The 20,831-nt window shown below is 39.2% G+C and overlaps 4 protein-coding genes across 6 annotated transcripts in view; 3 read left to right on the top strand and 1 right to left on the bottom strand.

Annotated features, from left to right (window-relative positions):
- Window positions 1–774, bottom strand: part of LOC100122202 — a 35,735-nt gene extending 34,961 nt beyond the window's left edge. Inside the window, exon 1 of the mRNA XM_016984275.2 lies at window positions 574–774. Coding sequence (XP_016839764.2) covers window positions 574–633 — 60 coding nt within the window. The 5' untranslated portion in view covers window positions 634–774. The remainder of the gene's footprint in view (window positions 1–573) is intronic.
- LOC100118686 overlaps window positions 1–9,530 on the top strand; it is a 28,268-nt gene extending 18,738 nt beyond the window's left edge. Inside the window, exons 3-7 of the mRNA XM_001606305.6 lie at window positions 8,685–8,845; window positions 8,917–8,968; window positions 9,048–9,139; window positions 9,227–9,299; window positions 9,383–9,530. Coding sequence (XP_001606355.1) covers window positions 8,792–8,845; window positions 8,917–8,968; window positions 9,048–9,139; window positions 9,227–9,299; window positions 9,383–9,468 — 357 coding nt within the window. The 5' untranslated portion in view covers window positions 8,685–8,791 and the 3' untranslated portion in view covers window positions 9,469–9,530. The remainder of the gene's footprint in view (window positions 1–8,684; window positions 8,846–8,916; window positions 8,969–9,047; window positions 9,140–9,226; window positions 9,300–9,382) is intronic.
- Window positions 9,531–10,159: 629 nt separating this feature from the next.
- Window positions 10,160–11,323, top strand: LOC100118649 (general odorant-binding protein 56d). Its single transcript, XM_001606296.5, has 5 exons — window positions 10,160–10,331; window positions 10,494–10,563; window positions 10,700–10,794; window positions 10,890–10,962; window positions 11,056–11,323. The coding sequence occupies exons 1-5, from the start codon at window positions 10,278–10,280 to the stop codon at window positions 11,145–11,147; spliced, it is 384 nt and encodes a 127-aa protein (XP_001606346.1). The 5' UTR covers window positions 10,160–10,277; the 3' UTR covers window positions 11,148–11,323.
- A 175-nt stretch (window positions 11,324–11,498) lies between these two features.
- On the top strand, window positions 11,499–19,983 carry LOC100122184 (citron Rho-interacting kinase). 3 transcript variants are annotated; one of them, XM_001605736.6, is made up of 14 exons: window positions 11,499–11,853; window positions 12,353–12,626; window positions 12,706–12,950; window positions 13,018–13,464; window positions 13,538–13,670; window positions 13,800–14,329; window positions 14,506–15,277; window positions 15,377–16,065; window positions 16,137–16,571; window positions 17,193–17,542; window positions 17,658–17,818; window positions 17,913–18,125; window positions 18,275–18,530; window positions 18,613–19,983. In XM_001605736.6, the coding sequence occupies exons 1-14, from the start codon at window positions 11,830–11,832 to the stop codon at window positions 18,719–18,721; spliced, it is 4,638 nt and encodes a 1,545-aa protein (XP_001605786.1). In that variant the 5' UTR covers window positions 11,499–11,829; the 3' UTR covers window positions 18,722–19,983. The 3 variants fall into 3 exon arrangements, with proteins under 3 accessions (XP_001605786.1, XP_016839762.3, XP_008203907.1); XM_016984273.3 differs by lacking the exon at window positions 11,499–11,853 and adding an exon at window positions 11,972–12,205; XM_008205685.4 differs by lacking the exon at window positions 11,499–11,853 and adding an exon at window positions 12,066–12,221.
- Window positions 19,984–20,831: the final 848 nt, after the last annotated feature.

Raw genomic sequence — 20,831 nt, 5'->3', positions numbered from 1 at the left:
CCGTTGCATCACCACAAATTATGTGATGTTGTTACCGGAGAGAACGAGTTAATTTTCCTCGATAGAAAAATATCGATAAAAACGTCCTTTACAGTTAGCGAGATTCTATTTTCTACTCGGCAAACATGCGCGCGAGAAATCGAGTAAACTTTCTTGTCGTAACAATTATGTTAAGCTATAATTGATAATCATACAGCGCGTGTCAGCCAAGGTATTAACAGTCGGTGAACTCGGCGAGCGCGAGTGCAATGGCAGTTACGATTCCAAAAACCATTAATCACTTGAGGAACGTCGAGAGCCTTTGAAAGAAAACTGGTTTAAAGAACAGATTTGAAAAAGAAAAACTTTCGTTTTCTCTGCAGCTCGTAAAAAAATGTGAGTGCAGTCTTATACCCATGGAACAATCGAAAAAAAATTACAAAACTTTCTCGCTCGAAACCTGCGTGTTCGAGTGAGGAAAAAACAAATGTTGCAAATCGAAATAATAATGACACGCGTTTATAGCTACAGAGAAAACAAACAGTCGCGTTGATCGCAATTTTTTAAAGAGAAATAAAACACATCGTTACTTACCTCCTTGTAAAACTTAATCATATGGAACTTGGTCATCCATGCCGCCGAAAAATCCCTCATCCCAAAACCGCCGGCTTACTCCACCCTCCTCGATCGCGCTCACAAATTAATCAATCCAAGATACAATGTTTCTCTTTCCCGAGAAAAATCGCGACGATGAGCACGCACGTGGATGATCGCGCGCGCGTCGATCCACAAACTGAGAGCTAGCGCTCAGCACAGCTCGAGAGTCGCCTCAGCCAAGCGAAAACTAGTCCACAGCGCCATTCGTTTTTCTTCTCCTTTTCCCCCCGCAGAAACGCACGTATGCGTGTACCTATACGAGCGGCGTCGCACAGGCGACTCTCGTTATCTCCCAGGCACCGGAAATAAACGAAGAAGAGAGTGTGTGCTGAGGTAAGGTTTTGCTTTTGAATTTGCGTAAATTTCGGTGGGGAGGCGGTGTTCGCGGGAGGGAAGACGGAAGGAAGGAAGTGATTGTTCGCTGCGACTAAAAAGGGGGATTAATCAATGTCTATTATTCACTTTTTTCACCTGGCTTTCTTCAGACACTGCACAATGGCGTGTATCGTTACACACTGTTGTGAGAAGATTCCGCACGAGAGGTACGTTTAAGATGAAATTATCTTAGGTGATCGGCCGTGTTTGCGAAATTCGTCACGAGCTAAAAGAAGTGCAAACTTTAAGTTGGACATAACCACGGTCAAGTCCACAGTCAGAACAACGTCCGAGTAAATTAGGCTCTTATCATTTCCAGCAATTGTTTGTATCACTATTCAATGCGAGAGAAACCCTGCGCGTATGCGCTGCACTTTCCCCTCAATTTACCGCCACAGGACAATCTATCGCCTAATGACACAATATTGCCGTAAACTCCTTTTTACCCCGGTTTCACCATGAATCCGCGTCGCGTCCTTTGACTCTCGATACGCGTGCCTTATAGGTGCGTGCAATCCACGATAAAGAACGCGAGCGCATAGCTCCGATGCGGTGAAAAGTCGAAGCGGCCGCCGCCGCCGCCGCGTGAGAAAAGGAGCGAGTTTGTAGAAACTCCGCGAGAATATATATCGACTACCTTCGCTCGTGTCGTCGATAAAATAGTCGCCCGCGCTATGCGCTGCTAGTTACGGTGTAACGAAATCGCTTGTTGCAGGGAACAACTGAGCGTCGCTTTACGATTATGTCTCTTCTGCAATCGCTGCTCTCGAACAACGCTGTTGATGGCTCTCATCGTCGGTAGCGATAGAGATGTTGTAGAGGCATTTTTTCTATGTGACAATCATCGATTCGTGCCACTATAACGTGATTCGTCTCCGGTAAGATAATCCGACGACGTAGTGATAACATCGGCTTATGTTTATTTATCCGCACTGCACACTCACCGTCGGTATGTATGGCGAACGGCTGTAAATAATTCAGTCGGGCGAAATTCATATATAAGTCACGCCTCGAAACGACTTTGCAAACATGGCATTAGAGGCCAGCGGTGCAGTGACTTTCGAGTCTCAGCCGCGGGCGCATTTGTACGCCATATATCTATACACACACGTGCATAATGTAAAGCGCGCACGTGCTCGCGAGCGATTCACGCACTTCCTACATACCTGTATGTATATAGCTATATACGAGCATAGGTGCTAGGCTATACGAGAGCTCGTGTAATAATTCTCGCGCCGGCGGCGGCGACATTGCGCCTTGAAAATCTCTCGCGAGCGGCGCGAGAAATATATGGTATACGCGCTATAACGTATAGCTCAGCGAGAGGAAGACTGTTCGGGAACAGCCGGTGTATTGATCGGGCCAGATGATGATGATGATGATGATGATGGAAGCATAATAAGGAAACTTTCACTCATGTGTGAATGTGCGCATAGACGGCTAATGGCTAATCGCGTCGTACGCCGGCTGTTGCGGTTTGCGCATTATGAGGCTTTTTTGTCAAGCTTGCAGCTCTCGTATATACTTAGTGTGACGCTGCTAAATCGAGCCGGCTTTTTCTCAAATCGAGCCTTGATAATCCGCCGACTCGAAATCAATCCTTTTCAATGTATGCAGCTTTCACCAATACACCTTTAATCCGCTGATTTTTTCCTGCGGAAAAATAACACGGTTTTCCATCTGCGATTTATGCACGTATAAGTATCACCGATGTATGCATCGGACTTTTCGAAGCTGCGCGCACTATTATACGGCGAAGCATCGCTGCGGCTTTTTGTTGTCGATGGCGGATGTATTATTTTAAACTCATGCGATCGCTCCCTTCGGTTAATCGAATTCTCACGATTTCCTTCCGCGAAACACGCTCTCCGTAAGCGTGTGTGTATGGATGTGTGCCGCATAATATCAGAAAGTTGCGCACCTCGATCGAGAGGCGAGAAGATTTAATTGTACCCTGCCGATACAAAGCGAGCTATATCTATATAGAGTATACGTGTATTAACGCCGTATCGGTGACTGGTGCACACGGAACAAGTTTGTTGACGACGCGGTCGTGGGCTTCGTGTTTGGTTTGACGATATCTGCACGCGACGCGTAAAAATCGCATGGGATGATGGGGCGGAATTAATACGCGTTTCTGGAGATATTATACCTGTAATGAGAGGTGTCGGTGAATGTATGCCGCTGTAAAATGAAATCTCGTAAAATCATTTCGTCTGTATAAAAAAAGGCTCAAGAGTGGTCACCATAGAAGGACGACGGAAAATAGAGCTATTATTAAGTCTATCAGATACAAATACGCATGTCGAACGCGTATATTTGCAAGATCAGATAAAGCGCATACGTCTATATCTCGACGATCCGATGAGATACGGATAGGTATGCCGAGAGAAAGAGAGACGCGTATGTGGAACGTTTTTCACGTGAAAAAGGAGGAAATCGCGCGGAAAAAAGCAATTAGCGGTAATGCATAGCCTGGAAAGAACTCAATTCACACCAGTGGTTACGCGCGGCTATAGTGCGCCATTAAACCCCCATCTTTCAAAATAAATGTAAGATAATGCTCGTCAAAGTAATTGAGCAGGCATCAAGCTCACCTGAATTCCTCAAAGTAGCACTAGAGATGCCGCATTATTTGATATTTTATTGCTCCGTCGTGATGGGCCCACGTGTATATTTTACAAGCTTTCCACTATCATAAAGTCCAAAAATAGTACAAAAGTTTCTTAAAAAATCACGATAAGTATATACATATAAAGCATTGCTTCAATAATCCTGAACGATTCGAATGAACTCATCCGTCACGTAAAATATTGCTCCGATCAAAAATTAATCTCTCTCCCTCTCGGACAAGCCGGCATGATTTTCAGAGCCAAAACGAAATTTCACCGCCTCCAGCGAAAAATCAACTATCCGGTCTTCAACCTCTCTCTCTCTCTCTCTTTCGAGCGCGCAGATCTTCTTCGCACACAGACACAGCCAAAGATACGAGCCTCCCGATAAGCTCGCGCTGGCTGCGCGGTCGTCATATAGCGCTGAAAGATTATAAAATTCGCATTCCCGCGAGTGGAAATGGAACGAGCGACTATATACGACTGCTCGGCGGCTCGCGTTTGCTAATAAATAATTGCGGAGAGAGATCAGCTCGCACGATGGGACGTCGAGGAAGCGTTTTCCACTGCTGTACCCGCGCAAAAAGAGGATGTATAGACAGTGCGACGCGTATAGAGGGACCCGGTGCGTTTATGCGTGTAGAGTGACGCAATACGTGGGATGGTTAGCTACCCGGAGCGCGCGTAATATGGGAAAACGCGCCGAGCTTTCCCGAAAAATTGTACGGCAGGAAATAAAGGCGTTTGGCTATTGTGTACGTTTATATGGAGATGTATCGCGGCCTTATAATATCCTCTCGCTTTTGTATTGTTGCAGAGGAGTCAGTAGCGCACGTGTTATATCTAAAGCGCGTTGATTAACGAGAGAAAGTCTCGAAATCGGAGGGAAAAAATTCCCTTCGATATACGTGTGTACAGAGACGGGAGGCTCGTGTTGCGGTGTATTATAAGTACACGTGCTTTGGTTGCGATTGTATAATTCGAACGAGCGTGAGCGCGTCGAAAAAATATTGGCGTGTTGTATATAGAGTATACGTATGACTATAACACTCGTCGTTGTGCGAACGAGGAAGATATCTTGCAGGGGCATTGTATGCTCGGAGTTTCAGATGTTCGAGTCGTTAACTGGGAACGTTTTTTTCGGGGATCGGTTTTGTAATACTGGGCTTAGCTTACTTTCTCGCTATTCAATAATCTGGGACTTTGTACTGAAGTAACGAGCTTTGAAGTGATAGTCGCAAGGTTGAAAAATGTCTCTTCTTATGTCAGAGAGTAGACGAAAAATCGGTTTATCTGGAATGTGATAGCACTTTTCAGCAGATATTTATGTCGAGTCTTTTCGAATGCATCGCGGTAAACAGTTCACTGATGATCGTTCGATTTTTCATTCGTTTCTAAAACCCGTAATTTTCACGCGAGACATCTAAATCCGTGCAAATGTCATTAACTCCCAACAACTAAAAGAAAATCGATGTCGCAACCAAAAGCAGAAGCCTTGCAACACACCGTCGTCCTCTGTTCTCGGATTATCAACAAAAACCTCGCCGAGCGGCTAGTTATCCTACATCCCATACGCAAACATTCTCGCAACATTAGCGCAACATTCCGGAACCCCCGCGTGTAAACTCGCGAGAAAAATGCGCGTGTAAACCTTACTTTTGCAATATCCCCTTGGCTCTCGAAAAAAGAAGTCCCATTTCGATTTTATCAAACCATAAGCGTCTCACGCGTTCGCGAAAAGTAAGTCCGCGTGTCTACAACATAATACATCTCCTCGCCTCCGTCTCATTTGCGTAAGACGCGCTACAATACATCACGATGGGAGAATCGCGAGACGACATCGCGCAGCGTAATTATTATCCCATCCTCTATTATACTCTCGGACTCGACCCTATAACAATCCGCATAGTCGCTCGACGAATTTGTGTGTGTGTGTGTGTGTGTGTGTGTGTGTCGATGTCCGAGTACCTACATCGAGAATTTTTTTTCAGCGCGGAACAGAGCCGCTCGTAAAAACGTCAAAGTGCTGGAAAGTAACGGTCCGATGTATAGCGCCTCGCGAACAAGTGACTTGCAAGCGCCGCGCGTCGCTTTAAGCTTTTCGAATGCTGTCTGCGCGCGCGGTATGATAATAATTTCGGAGAAAGGAGGCGCGCGCGCTCATGAGATTGTATGGCTATATTGCGAGCCACGAGAGCTGCCTTTGAAAATTATTGCGGAGATAAAAGACGGGCTTTATTGGCTTCGTTATAATACAGGCTGAGCTGTGTGATGTTCCAGCGCAGCGTCCGTATAGCTGTAACTCGTTATTCGCGTGTGTGTTTTAGAAATAATTGATTGATTAACGCCTGATTACTGCCTTGACGTTTTTTTCGTACACAGGCAGGGTCGTTAAAGACTCGCCGCCGCCGCTGTTGCTGCGGTGAGAGTAAAATGAATTCGAAAGTTCGTTCGGCGATTTTCGTTTCTTTTTTTTCTCTGACGGAATTCCGCTGGCTTCGAAGAAGCTGCTGCTTTTGAACTTTGTTAACGCGGCTGTTAGGTTTTTCCGTTGGATAATGGAGATTTTCGAAATCCGGTAGCAAAAAGCTCTTTAATCGCTGTGCAGCGTTGGAGAACCTCTTAATTTCGGGTTTGATTGATATGCTCAGAGAAAATTGATAAAAACGTGTTAAAATGATAGTTACCCTTCGTTAGCATTATTACCACGATTAAGTGTCCTCTTTTTCACGTCTTATAAAGAAGCGATATTCCGTTTGAAGAAATCAGCAGTGATTCAGGAAAGGTTGATCGAAATTGATGGCATATTATCTCAATGACCAAAACATCCTTATTGCGATCAAAAAGTATCCAAGATTTTCGAATTCTCTCCGATAAAACGCAGGAATTTTCCATCTCACCGCGACTATAAGGACGTTCCACTCACGCGTTAATAGCCGACTATTCGCCATCTCGGGAATTCATTGTGCTTCTATATAAAGAGCGGAGAACGCGATAGGAGGAAAAAAACCCGTTCCGAGATTAGCAAATTGCCGATTAAAAAGTGCATGTCGCGCTTTGGTTGCGTCACGCCAGCGCACTACGAGTGATCGATAGCATTGGATTCTCTCGGACGCTTCAATGTCTATGCGATAAAGATGATAATAATTACTTCGATTTTGCGTAATTGCCGTTTATATACTCGCGATTAAATCGTCTCCTCTACGTTTACGATCTCGCGGCAAAACTCGCAGCGATTAAAAGCGAAAATTCGCTGTATAGCATTGATACAGACTAATAAGGAAATTGATTAGATGAATAACGCACACAAACAGTATATAGATCACGGAAAAAGCGAGCCGCGTGATTTTGAATCGCCCAAACAAACGATAATTAAACGAGCGATGGTTTCTAAACGACGGATGTAAATGATGGAAAGCAAAAAAAAGCATTCCAATATCATTGACCTCCCTCGTTCCTAACGATCAGAAAAGTCACTTCATGCCCAGAAGCGTCATATCGGCTGCGCACGCTCGGCAAGCAATTTCTCCGCTTCGACTATCGCCGCAAATCAACGATCCGGCATCGTAGCTCAAGAAAAAAAAACTGCCAACTCGCACCTCGGAACTGCCAAAAACGGTCTCGCGCGCGAGCGCAGCTTTTCCATTTTCTCCGCCGCTTACGTACATATATACGCGATCCTTTTCGACATGTTTTTGCTCGGCTCAAACACGAGAGCCATTTACAGCGACTACCGGGCGACTCGTTCACGATTTCTTTTAACGGGACTTTCCTCGGTATCGACCTGTGTATGTATACTGCACACGCCAACATCTGATCGATGCTCTCTCTCACACACTGCATAGCTATCTCTCGCCATGTGGCTTCCCGCCTTTTTCGTTCTCTCGAGGGAATTCGCGAACAGATATAGCGCGATCAGTTTCGCGCGCATTTTTGCACAGTGATTGCAGGCCGAGTTAGAGCCGTGTGTGTACGCGGGGAATAACGAAGTTATGTATGCGATATGTAGATCTCGGACTGAGTCGAGTTGTGACTCGACGTAATTGGGATTAATTTATTTGTACATTGAAAAGTGGATCGGGATTGATCGATCGGTTCGATCGGACGAGATCGGTATGGGAATAGTTCATATATACTCCTTTCGATCGCCTACCACGATAAACACTTATTTAACTGTATTTATACACGCCTCGTGCAGTTTCTGTGAAACCGTCTTGTACCAAAGCGAATAACGAAAAAACGTTTACAGCGTATAACCGCAAGGAATAAACCTCAAGCCGGCGATACGTATTACATATCATCGCTCCGTTCGCTACTCGCGCATTTTACAAAAGGCCGCGTCGCGCTTACTTTCTCCCGCGCGGCGCGCAATGCAGCAACCGAGTACCTATAGCTGCACACCATGAGCGACGACCCGCTCAGCTCCGGAATCGAGTTTGTTTTCTTCTCCTCCTATCCGCCTTCCTTTATTTCTTTCTCTCCTGCAACAGCGGCAAGCTTTTTACACGGCGTTGTCTCGACGACTGATCTTTCTCCGCGGTCGCGATGTTACATATATGTGAATTGCAGGCTCGAGTCGACTCGAGAGAATCGCCGGATTAGAGCAGTGGAGCCTATGCCTTTGTTATATCGCGTCTTATGCAAGGAGGAGGATTTTTGTATGCGCGCACGTGCGAGTGCAGCGCGCGGCTTTGATATGGTAAAGGAGAGAAGGCGCGACGATGACTCCTTTCGTCGGAATATATTGTTCTTCTCTGCTTTCTTATTGCGTGTCGGCGAGTTTTCGTTTTACAGATTCGCGATGAGTTATAACTTCTATTCTGCCTGGTATTGTTTATTCCTTGCAGTAATATATGTCATCGAATTTGTTGTTTGAACGATGTACGTAAAACGATAAATAAAATAATTCGACCCGGTAAATGCGCTGTCACGTACGTATGTGGTTCGTGGAAAATGTGCAAAAAAAGCACTTAATATGAGAGGTGCAGTCCGCGTGGTCGCATAGAAACATTAATAGTCCACGAAACGAGATAATTTATGAATCTTTCCTTGTATTCTTAGAAGCGAATCATAATGTCAGTATATAAAGAACTGCTGAACACTTCGCAAGCTAGTCTGCACTAGTATAATCTAACTGCAAACTTTGCATCGCTTATAACTTCTGCGCTATGAAGTCTGTACTAGTTGTGTTTGCTGCAATCTGCATCGCCGGTGTGCTCTCGGTAATGATTGGAATATTTTTCATTTTTTGTAGCATTTAATTGTAATTTAATTATTATTGAAACTATTTTAGGACCCGAAAGGAGATATCGATGCTTGCGTCGCTGAATCAAAAGTCGATACAAGTAAAAACTTTAATTATATTAGATTTAAAAATAATATTGTAAACATGAATTTTCCTGCATGAAATTTTCAAATTTTTAGAATTGTTTGAAGATATGATGCACACCCCTGACTTCAAGGCTACTCGAGAAATGGACTGCTTTGCTGCCTGCATGTTCAAGAAAGACGGCGTGGTTAGTAAACTTTCGCCATAAAATCAAATATTAAATTTATTTATAGCCATAATGAATATAAAATATTGTCTTTTCAAAATTATTTAGCTCGATGCTGATGGTAACGTCGACGCATCTAAACTACCAAATGTTGATGTCAGCAAAGTTTGCGGAGCACTTCGTGAGTGATACTACATCTATTCGAAAAATTCTATCTGTACGTGTTGTATAAACATAAAATAATAAATAATTTTTCATTGACAGGTGGGAAAGATGCATGTGAAACTGCCGGCAAGATAATAGGATGTTTCGCCGAGAAGGGCGTCATGGATGTGTTTCATATAGTATAAAATTTTATCTGCGTTTTATCCAAAAATAATCAATATGAAATGAAAAAAAAAAAAAATTAAATGATGTTTTTAAATGAACTTGATTTCTCTGAGCAGCTTGGCTTTATATCAAAAAGGCCAATTGCAAAGAACCAATAATAGTCCAGAAAATGAGATAATGTATGAATCTTTCTTTGTATTATTAATGAATTTATGAAAAATGTATAAGATAAAATAAAGAAATCTACAAATAAAAAACCAAAACCAAAACCTATTTTTTAACATAAATTATATTTTGTAAATCTAAAGTAATAATAAAACATAAGTATATATTATAATTTATCATATTGAAATTTATTAAAATATGAACACTAAAATAATTAATCCATGAGACATGTAATATATGCATATAAACCGTTCATCAATTACGTAAAAGTTGATTAACATTTTGTAAAAACATCATACCAACGATAATTTCAATGTCAACTTAGTGTACGGACAAATATAAAGTAGAATGATATTGATGATTCGGCAACTGTTTAATAAAAATGAAATAAATGTTAGACTTTTTTGTAATCATGAAATGGCTAACAAAAATCTTAAAAATACAATCAAAAGAAGTTGCAGTCGATTAGAAAATTTAAATATCTGAAATTTTCAAACAAGAAACATTATTCTTCTATTTATGAGAATGACATGATTTATTTATCTGATTAGAAGCGCTGCAACGAATTGGCTGTACATATAAAGAAGATTCAAGCGCTTCTTGTGTCAGTTTGCTACTGTGCAGCATCAATTCTCGACACTTTGCTTATACTTAAAACTTGAAAATGAAAAGCATACTTTTCATCTTTGCTATCGTCTGTGTCGTTGGAGTCTTTTCGGTAATTCAAAAAATACTTCTTACTTCTAGTACGTCTTAGCCAGAAAAAAACTTTGATTGATATTAAAGTCAGAGTGTAAAATTTTGTAAAACTGAGTAAAGTGTTGTTTGGATATAGGATTATCAAATCATAGCGCATTACAATTGATATCATTATTTATAGGACGACGACAAAAAGGATCTTACCCGTGAACAAATTCTAGAATGCGTGGCGGAGTCAGGAGTCGATGAGAGTAAGAAACTTTACTTTGATAAATAATTTGGTTAAATTTCGCAAAGTGGGCTGCCAATGAATAAAGATCAAGCTTATTCATATCCCTATAATTTAATAACTTAATGATATCTAATAACTATTCGGATTATTTGCAGCGAAAGTAGAAGACATAAAGCTTGGCAATCAGGGATTAGAAACGACCCGGGAAATCGATTGCTTTGCAGCATGTGTTTTCAAAAAACAAGGCATCGTAAGTCAGACTTGTTTTTTATTCATATATAAATATATGCATATCTGTACTGTTTATGAATGCTGGACATAAAATATTTTTTCTTCATCCATTAGATGAATGAGGCAGGTGTAATTACTCCGGATAAGCCAATGGACAATGAAGCAGCCAAACAATGTGTAGCTACGAGTGAGTGTATAATTTTATAACTAATTAGTCAAAAATTAATGTGTCTGCGTATTCTTAGCTTTAAATAATCGTTACATTATTTGTATATTTCAGCTGGTGCTGATGCCTGTGACACAGCCGGTAAAGTGCTCAAATGCTTCATTTCTAATAATTTGGTCTCCCTCATGGACCTGGACGACGACTAAAAATGTTTACAACTAATTACACACTAGACATTTATTCAAAATAAAAATTAAAAAAGTAATGTATTTCTAACTTTCCGTGACCTATAGAATAATAATTATATACTTTTACAAAAATTTTAATTCATTATACAACAACGCCACTAATAAGAGATGAAAAAATCAGTGTTAAAAAATAATTAAATTTGTTATACATAACACTACAAATCCGCAATTCTTCCAAATTAACCCGCCAAAAATTCCAAAACCTCTTCCATGACCGCTCGGAAACCGCGTCAGCGACGTCACAAGATTCATCATTGCGCAGACGCAACAGCCGACCAATGAGCGCGCTCGCAGCAGCACATTCGGTTTGGATTTGAAAAAAACGAAGCGGAGCAGCGACGGCTGGCTGGAGCGCGGCAGCGTGTGAAAAGCGACCGAAGCAAGGGAGAAAGAGAGAGATAGAGCGCGAGTGCCGCCACCGGACACCAAACGACCGTTACGGCGCCGCTCGCGAGGGGGAAGAGGACAGCAGTAGTAGAGCAATAGCAGTTTTGGTGCAGCGATGCTATACTCGACGTCAGATTCAGATGAAGGGAAAATAGGTGCGCGCGAGTCCGACTGACAAAGTGGATTCTTTCTGTGAAAATAACAGTCGCGCTGCGCGTTCGACGTGTAATTCGCATTGCAGGACTCTTTAAAGATGGCTTGTCTCAAGAAATTCGAGGTTAGTAAGATTCAACCGGCTTTATTTACCTCGGGCGGGGGGGGCGACTTTGTGTACATCGCAATATCGCCTTGTCCGTTTTCCCGCGCGTTAATTTTCGTAAATGATTACGTGCTGCGCGTACCTGACGGATGAGAAAGTATTGCTGTTGTTTATTTTGATGCTTCGACGAGGAGAGAATGATAATGACGACGACTGTAAGAGATTTATTCGATGGGACAGTCGTGAGTCTTGGATGCGTCGGTTCTCAGTGTATCGAGTTCTGTATGGATGCTTGCCTTTTAACTTTTTAATTAAAATGACAGAATGTATATCTGTATCAGGGCAAGGTTTTCTGTTTGATTTAAAGGATGCAAGTAGTAGACATTGTAAATTTGAATAAATTTATTATTGTAAAATGCATAAAAAAAAATTCAAGCTGACTAGAATAGATGTATTTTAAAATTTTTTCAAGTATGATTTTAGCAGATATTTTACTTTGTGCTATTTTATTTAACAGACAAATAGGTTGTTAGACAAGATCGAAATGGAAATGCGAATGGAAAACAAGAAAAAGGAATTGAAAGAAGAACTAAAAGAAGTTAGGGAGCAAAAGAAAAAACTACTTGAACTCCAAGATAAAACTGAAACAAACTTCAGGATGACGTCAAATTTAGAACATCAGTTAGAGGAAACAACTAAAAGATTAGAAGCATCCAACCGAGAAAGAGATAAGTATGAGCGGGAACTGGTCACAACAAAGTCAGAATTAGCTGGAGTAAAACGTACTCTAGGTAGGTTATTACAAAATACATAATGTTCCAACAAATATAAATTTGTAAAGTAATTTTATTTAAAAAAAATCTCTTCCAGATTTGGAGCGTCAAGAAAGGAGAGAATTGGAAACACGTGCCTTAAATTTAATAAAAAGTGCAAAGAAGAAATGGGAAAATGCAGAAAAAGATAAAGTAACCCAACTTAATAAGCACATTGAATCACAGACAGTGCGCATTACAGAATTATGCACAAGCAATAATGAAATGAGTTCAAAACTACAGCGGATGGAGTGCGAACTAGAAACTGCAAATGCTGAACTACACAAACTACGAGTCTTTCAGGTTTGTAATATTTATATTGATTGTGCAATTATAATAGAATGAACTTAACAGAAAAATGTGTCAACAGGTACAGTATAAAGAATCTTTGTCAAAAATGCGGGAGCTCAATAGACAAAGTGCTGTGGGTGTTGAAAATAAGTTGGAGCAGATATCAACGAGAGCTCATAACCAAATAGCTGAGCTTCGCTCAAAATTAGAATTAGAGACTGCTAAGAATGTAGATCTGGAAAACAAACTCAGGAATGAACAAGACTCCAATCACTGTCGACAGTCTAGACTGAATGTTGCCTTAGAACTAGCACAGAATGAACTGAAGGACTGTCAAGAGCAATTACGAAGTCTAAAGGCAACGATTCCAGCTCGTGATGCTGAGATAGAAACATTAAAAAATCAGTTACATGAGAGGGCTAAGCAATTGGAAAGTGCAACCAGTATGGAACAGCTGATGATCACTTTACAGGAACAAGTGGATAGACTAAAGATAGAAAATGATCAACTGAAGCAGCAACTAGAGGTAGAAATCTTTTTAATTCATGTAATTTTGTATATTTTAGAGTGTTTTATTTATATAAACTATTATCTTCTAGTCCACCAAATCGGATCTAAATGAAACTATGATAAACTTAGAAGTAAACGAAGCTCTTGCTGCAAATTTAGAAAGAGCTACACAAGACAAAGTAGCGTTGGAAGAACAATTAAAGAGTACTCTTCAAAAAGAAGGTTTGTATTCTGCTTTATCACATTAGCTGTAATAACTATACAATGCGCACAGCTATGAAATGCATAAAATATAAAAGCGGATATTTTTTAATGATATACTTTTACTTAAAATGAAACTAATACTTTCAGAGGAGCAGGGTCGCAAATTAGGAGATCTCGAAGAGCTGGTACGTCGCTTTGAACAAAGCGTTGTCAAACTCGAAGCCGAGAACAATAGCCTGAAGACAGGTCAACAACAGACTCGCATTTCCCTAGACCGTCGTTCAGGCACGACTATCGAAGACACCGTTAAAATCTTAAGCCTAGAACAACAAATCGAGAATTTAGAGCAGCAACTAAAAATTTGCCGTGAAAATGCGGCTGCTGAAAGACAGGCTGCCAAGCAGGCACAGCTCAATCTGTGGAAAAAAGAGAAGGAGCTGTCGGATGCAAACCTGGACAAGAGAATAGCAACAAGGGAAGCAAAGACAGCCGAAGAAAAAGTAAAAAGCTTACAAGAAGAAAAACAAAGGCTAGCTGAAAGACTGAACACCAAGATCAGGGAAGAAGAAGAGAAATCGAAAAAAGTGGCCAAGGAACTTGAAGGAGTTAAAAACTCACTGGCCGATTCTACGAAGGACGCATCGAGAAATAAGTTGCAAGCCGATTCTGCTCAGAGGGTGAGTAATTGTTTCTTCTTTTTTTTAGTATATATATATATATATATATATATATATTGTTTTACAAGAAAAAATCACTTTATTTATTTAATAGTCGTATGTTAAAATTTATCTATTTTATGTCATCATTAGAAAAAACTAGTACACATAACTCATAAATAAATTATCTACTTCAGGCGCTAACGCAAGCTAATAAGCAGATCGAGGAGCTACAAAATTCAAGCGCGGCTTTGCGTCGAGAGTTAGACTCTACTCGCAAACAGTTGCGCGGCAGCCAAGATCGCATGGATTCACTCCAGACCGAGAAGGAACGCCTTTCTCTCAAGGTATCTAAACTCAACGAAGAGAAGAACGAGCTCGAATCCAAACTTGAGAAGATTCAACAGGAAGCTAATAGCTATCAAGTTAACATAGAGCTACTCAAAGAGACTTGCACTGTATTAGAGGAACAGTTGAACGACTACGAGAAACTAACAAGCAATCACGAAACACGCGAAAACACCTTAATTCAGGAAAAAATGAAGCTTCAAAAAGATCTAGAGACGATTGAAGCCAAATTGCGCGATGCCAATGCGTCATTGAACGAGGAAAAGACGATGCGATTGGTTGCTGAGCGAGCGATCGAGCGTCTTGAATCCGAAACGAGTGACATCGAGGAAGAGAGGAATGGTTTGATTCAGCAGCGAGATCAGTACAAGAAACTTGCTCAACAGCTGACCAAACAGGTTGCTGATTTGCAACAAAAGTGTGGTGACTTGGAGTGCGAAATATCCGAAGTAAAGAGAAGTCTGGAGATGTCCAAAGCAGAAGCTAGAATCGTAAAAGAGGAGAGCACTCAGCATCTTACGCGCATGCATGAACTGAAGGAAGATAATGACGCGCTGGCTGCTGACTTACAAGAGAGCATTGACCAAGGACAAGAATTAAGAGCTAGAGTTATGGATTTAGGTAGGTTAATTTACAATCGTTATTGATAATTTATACTTTGTAAGTATTAATTATAGTTTACAACTATTTAATATATTAACTGTTTTATTTATTAAACAGAGGAGGTACTACAAGAAATGCGTCAGTTCTATCAAGAAAGGGAAATGAAGACTGGTAGCACGTGTCAACAGCAGACCAAACTTATTGACTATCTACAGATGAAACTCGAAGAAACTAGCAAGCGCAAGAAAACAGTCTGCGACAAAATCTTTGGCTCCAGGCAGAAAGAGAACATTCCTCCAGTCAATCCGAACGCTCTTCCTGTAGGCTATCGAGAGTTAGAGAATCAATTAGAATGCGAACGCGCCAAAGTCAAGGCCCTGACGGAGCAGATGCTCGCTATTAAGGCCACTCGCGCGACCAGTCCAGCTCCTATATCTACGCCTACATCTCCCGAAAAGCAATCTACGAACGTAACGAGTGAGGTGATGGTAAGACAGGCCTCGATTCAAAGAATACGTCACAGCATACCACATAGGTTTGACGTGAGACTACCCATGAGACCTGGTAAATGTGCTGCGTGCATGCAACCTATACAGTTCGGAAAAAATGCAACTATATGCAGCATTTGTCAAATCATGACGCATCTTAAATGCTCAGTTTCGGTACCTGCAAATTGTGGGATTCCTGGTGGATTCGCGAAACAGTTCAACAAAAATTACAATTCTAGTTCAGAAAGTCTCTCAAGCTTGGGTGACAGTGTACAGACTTTAGCGATTGATGAACCCGATCATCATATTCCTGAAAGGGTAAGTTTTCACCAACAAAATTAAATAATTAATTATGTCTGTCAGAATGTTAATTAAAAATTATTATTCAGGATACAGACTGCGCACGGAAATCAGGCGAAAACACCGTACTCATGGAGAGCTGGGTAAAACTTCCTGGTCGTGCGAAATCCTGTTGGGAAAGCAAGTACTTGCGCTTGGAGGGTTCATGCTTATGTACTTACGAGCATCAGCCAAGTCCAGGAATGTCTCCAATATCGCGCCTTGATCTCGCTGAGAAGGATGGCTTTATTGTTAGCGAAACTGTGCACCAAGCTGATGTGCCGAGTACTGCCAAGTCCGATATGCCTTTCATATTCAGAATAGAGTCCAAATCGCCATCGACTTGCTGGCCAACCTCTAGGTTGGATATCATGGCCCTCATCGAAAAGGACAAGAAAAACTGGCTTAAGGCGCTGAGATCGTACTCGAGCCAATCCACCAAGACTGAGAAATTCACTACTATTGTAAAATTACAAAAAAATCAGGTGAGGTCTTATTGTGAGATGAGTCATTATTATGCATATGGAATTCGTACTGATGGGGAAACTGTTTTTTTAAAGATTTTTAAATTTACTTTTTGTTAGCATTTTTTCCGGATGGTTCAAGTAGTCAATTTATCTTTACATAACATAAAAACATATTTTAAAATTTGGTTTTGGATTGTTTTTGATTAAATAATGACAACGACACTTCAAGCCGTCAAAACAAAATAAAATTATTCGTAGCCGATGTAGGTCAGATGTCAATGTTAAATTAAAACTGTGTTTTCCCTATGAAGACTCACACGATATAACAGGAAAAAAGAATAAATGTATGCACACTTATTGAGCTGCAATTATGTTTTTCGTCTGACATCAACTTGATTTATTCAATAGTAAAATTAATACTACGTTTTTCAAGTCTGAACTACGATAACGTTTGCATTGAATTGTCATACGTAACAGCTTATGAATTGTTTAGTCTAAAATTATCTTATAATAGAATACGGTGAATCACAATATTTAAATTAGAATCATTAAAAAGCATGCGCAGCCGAAAATCCGCATTTTCTAAGTTTAAAAGAAATTCAATCTACGTTTTTCCTCATGTTAATTTTACATTTTTAGTTGGATCTGAATACCGCTGTGGAGATCGAAGAAAATATTATATTATTTGGTGCCGAGGAAGGACTGTTCTCCTACCAAATAGGTCGCTCGCGTTGTTTGACGGCTATTCGAGGCGTAAAGAAAGTCTACCAACTTACCCTGCATCCGCAAGTAGGTCTTGCGCTCATGATCGCTGGTGAAGATCGGCAACTGGTTCAATGCGATCTTCGACAGCTTAAAAGTAATGCCAGGGCTGCAGAATGCTCTCGACCAGCAATCAGCACAAAGACCGTCCTTACTGGATCTGAGAGCTGCCACCTCTATCAAATTCAAGACGAAATGTTGTGTGCTGCCACTGCTACTCATGTCATGTAAGTTTCTTCTATATTGATTCAACTTTTTTTAATCACTAGAATTTTCAATTTGTTTCATAAACATTTAATTCCACTATTGGAACAAAATTACGAAAATTAATTTTTTCTACAGCTTGCTTAAATGGTTTACCAGCGAAGATTCGGGAGAATTCATCAGTGTTAGAGAGTTTGAAACTCAAGAGCCATGTAGTTGTGCTCTATTTACACGAAACTTGTTAATAGTTGGATGTCACAAATTTTTCCAAATAGATGTCAACAACTATGATATTGATGGTATATTATCAATTTTAATTTAAATAAATCGCTAATAACTACATTATTAGTAAAAATGTTCATGTGAAACGTAACATAAAATTACTATATTTAGATTTCCCTGAAGAAGATGATAATTCAGTGAAAGCAGCCCTAAGTGGAGTCGCCAAACTTGGCATCTTTCCTGTTTATGTAATCAATGTTTCAAGTAATTCTGAATGCACAGAAATATTGCTTTGTTATAATGAATTCGGAGTATTTGTAAATGAAAATGGTCAAAGAACTCGAAGTATTGACCCAACGTGGAGTCATCTACCTTTTGCATTTGGTAAGAAAATTGTCATCCGCTCATTCTTAATTTAGACTCTTTATGTGGATACCATAGTACTTGAACAGTTCCAATACATATATTTTAACTATTATTTTAAACATCTTTCTATGTAAATATTAAATATGATGTCTTATAATTGTTTTCAGCCTTCCGCAAACCTTATCTCTTCATTGTACATTTCTCATCTGTTGAAATCATTAAACTTGACTCAAGCTCGTACAAATCGCACGGAACGGATCCAGAACGAACTCTTATACAATTGACTAATCCGCGATATTTAGGATTGGCCGGTTCTCAAGGAATTTACGTATCAACAGTAAATTCTATATTAGAAATATTAAAGATTGAATGTACATCTAGCATGCAAAGTTGCAGTGGTAGCATTACTAGTCTCGACACACTGTAAGTCAAATCGTCAATATAATTTGAATAACATTAGAATTTACTTGCATTTACTTATTTTTTTAAATATTTGTATATTTAGGTCACAAAATGATGATAGTTCTTCAGAATTCAGCTTTACTTCAAGTTTAATGGAAGTACTCGACGGTCAAGGAAAAAAAGTACATTTCGCCAATTCTTTCAATCACTGAATTGGTATAATTAAAGTGCCTACTTGTTAGATAAAAAAACTTCGACCATTAGCAAATATAATATAATAATAACGTGTCTTGTACTTTAGTAATTAAAAAAGATTAATTCAAGACTTATAAATATATTTTAATTTCAAAACAAATACGGTTGAAAAATACCGGTGCATTATTTACAATTTGTACTACGATATTGATTCGAGTCAAATATACATAAGCCTTTTTTGTTAATGAACTTGCGCTAACAAAATTTACATTTTACAATTAATTCAAAAAAAAAATCGAAAAAATGTAATTAGTATACTTATTAAGAGAATTTTTTTACAAAAAAAAATTCTGCTGATAAGATACATAATTATCTTTATTATATCCTTTAAGATAACTTTCTATAAATAAGATGTTAGTTTTTTAGAGTTTTTTATACATATTTAACTATTACATTAAAAGTGTATGCGTGCTAGTGACAATTAAACAAAGTACAAGTTATATTAGTATTTTCTTATTATATAAGTTTAGGCTTGTACTATATAAGATTAGGCTTAATATGCGATACGCTAGTATTAATTGCGTAGGATCGATTTTCATTGAAGATGATACTTAATTTAAACCTTAATATATTTTCAAATATTGTACATTAAAAGTGTGTCATAAATTTATAAAAATAAAAAATAAAAGCCATTTCATTTCGTTAATAAATAAAAACTTGTATCACAAATCCAAACAACAGTTGGTTAATTTTTATTTATCAGTGTAAAAGTTTTCTTCTATTCATCTATTTGTTAAAAATATTGACGTAGATAGTTTCAACTTCTATGTAGGTAGTGCTCACATTCTGTGAACGTAACGGAATGGTTTCAAGAGTTTAGTGGCAAAAAGTAGCTTTATATGCAGATTGAATGCAACATCCGGCAACCCCTGACACTAGATGCGCATACCACAAACATTGTAAAAGACGCACTTGCCATACTTCGCATGTAAATACTTTTAGAATACACTTAGATTGCACTCATTTCATACAGTTAGGAAAATAGCGTACACGATAGATTTAATTTTTTTTATTGTAACAAAAGCAATAAGTTCAGGCAGGTAAATCTTTGTATCAATCGTGAATGTGGTAGTATCTAATCTTAATATTTTAATGCGTTCGTAATCAATTAAACGTAATTGTAGAAAGCCATATTTTTTTTATAAATAAATAATGTGATATTTCATTGTCGAATATTTGAGCTACTTGTATTGTTTTAATGTTAAAAGAATTACATTGGTATAAAATAAAAATGGACGACCGACAAAGTATTCTACTACGAAAATCCACAATGCCACCAGTTAGCTTACGAAAGCTTGTGGTGCATATATGTAACTTTGACTTTACACTTTTCATTGTCTTTTGGACAGACTGATTAATTTTCATAGGCGTGTGAATAATTTTAATCAGTGACTTTTGCATTCGCGAAGTTACATTGTTACAGTTACGTAATCTCTCGCTGCGTCCAGTGTTCTTGACTTCATATGCATACTTATTTCTTGCACTGGCATGCTTCCGTATATTCAAGTTCATTTTAGTAAATTACTGGTACTATACATCGTGCCATTGCGTTCAGTTCATACAATTTGATTGAAATGCCTATACCTTATTTTCCTAAAAATAGCAAACGATTCTTTCGTGCAGACAGCGAATCTCGGTCTATCTCTATATTCTTGGCTTGAGTAGCATACGCAAATCGACATATGCAAATCTAGTCAAACAAAGAAGTTGCGAAGGTCGTCTAAAATCGTTTGGTATCGTTTTATAAGCTTAACCAAACCTAAAATATTAGCTTATTAGACGTAAATATAGTATCTCATGAAATAAAAACGCATAAATTACTTCGCCATAGGAAGTTGAAACTTTTTGCTGGAAATTCGACCTTAGGCGATATGCAATGCCAAGAAATGTTAATATTCAGCTCTTCCTTCCACCTTCGAAAATTAACATTTTGTATGCTATGTCGGAACTAATATTTCAAGGATAAAAGATATAACACATTTTCGTACTCTTTTTCTTGCCATCAGACACGCTAAACGCATGTGAACGCTAAATCTGCTACAACGGTTTGTAGAAGATTCCAAAATA

This window comes from Nasonia vitripennis, chromosome 3 (genome assembly GCF_009193385.2).
Source record: "Nasonia vitripennis strain AsymCx chromosome 3, Nvit_psr_1.1, whole genome shotgun sequence".
NCBI lineage: Eukaryota > Metazoa > Arthropoda > Insecta > Hymenoptera > Pteromalidae > Nasonia > Nasonia vitripennis.
Note: the sequence above shows the minus strand (reverse complement) of the source record. Positions and strands in the feature narration are given on the sequence as shown.

Bases quoted from the DNA above. Each gene is read 5' to 3' on its own strand.
- LOC100118649 (XM_001606296.5), top strand. From the start codon at position 10,278: ATGAAAAGCATACTTTTCATCTTTGCTATCGTCTGTGTCGTTGGAGTC. The intron at 10,795-10,889 runs GTAAGTCAGACT...TTCATCCATTAG, and splicing joins TTTTCAAAAAACAAGGCATC to ATGAATGAGGCAGGTGTAAT. The intron at 10,963-11,055 runs GTGAGTGTATAA...TGTATATTTCAG, and splicing joins CAAACAATGTGTAGCTACGA to CTGGTGCTGATGCCTGTGAC.
- LOC100122184 (XM_016984273.3), top strand. From the start codon at position 12,014: ATGCTTCGACGAGGAGAGAATGATAATGACGACGACTGTAAGAGATTT. The intron at 12,627-12,705 runs GTAGGTTATTAC...AATCTCTTCCAG, and splicing joins TGGAGTAAAACGTACTCTAG to ATTTGGAGCGTCAAGAAAGG. The intron at 16,066-16,136 runs GTAAGTTTTCAC...ATTATTATTCAG, and splicing joins ATCATCATATTCCTGAAAGG to GATACAGACTGCGCACGGAA.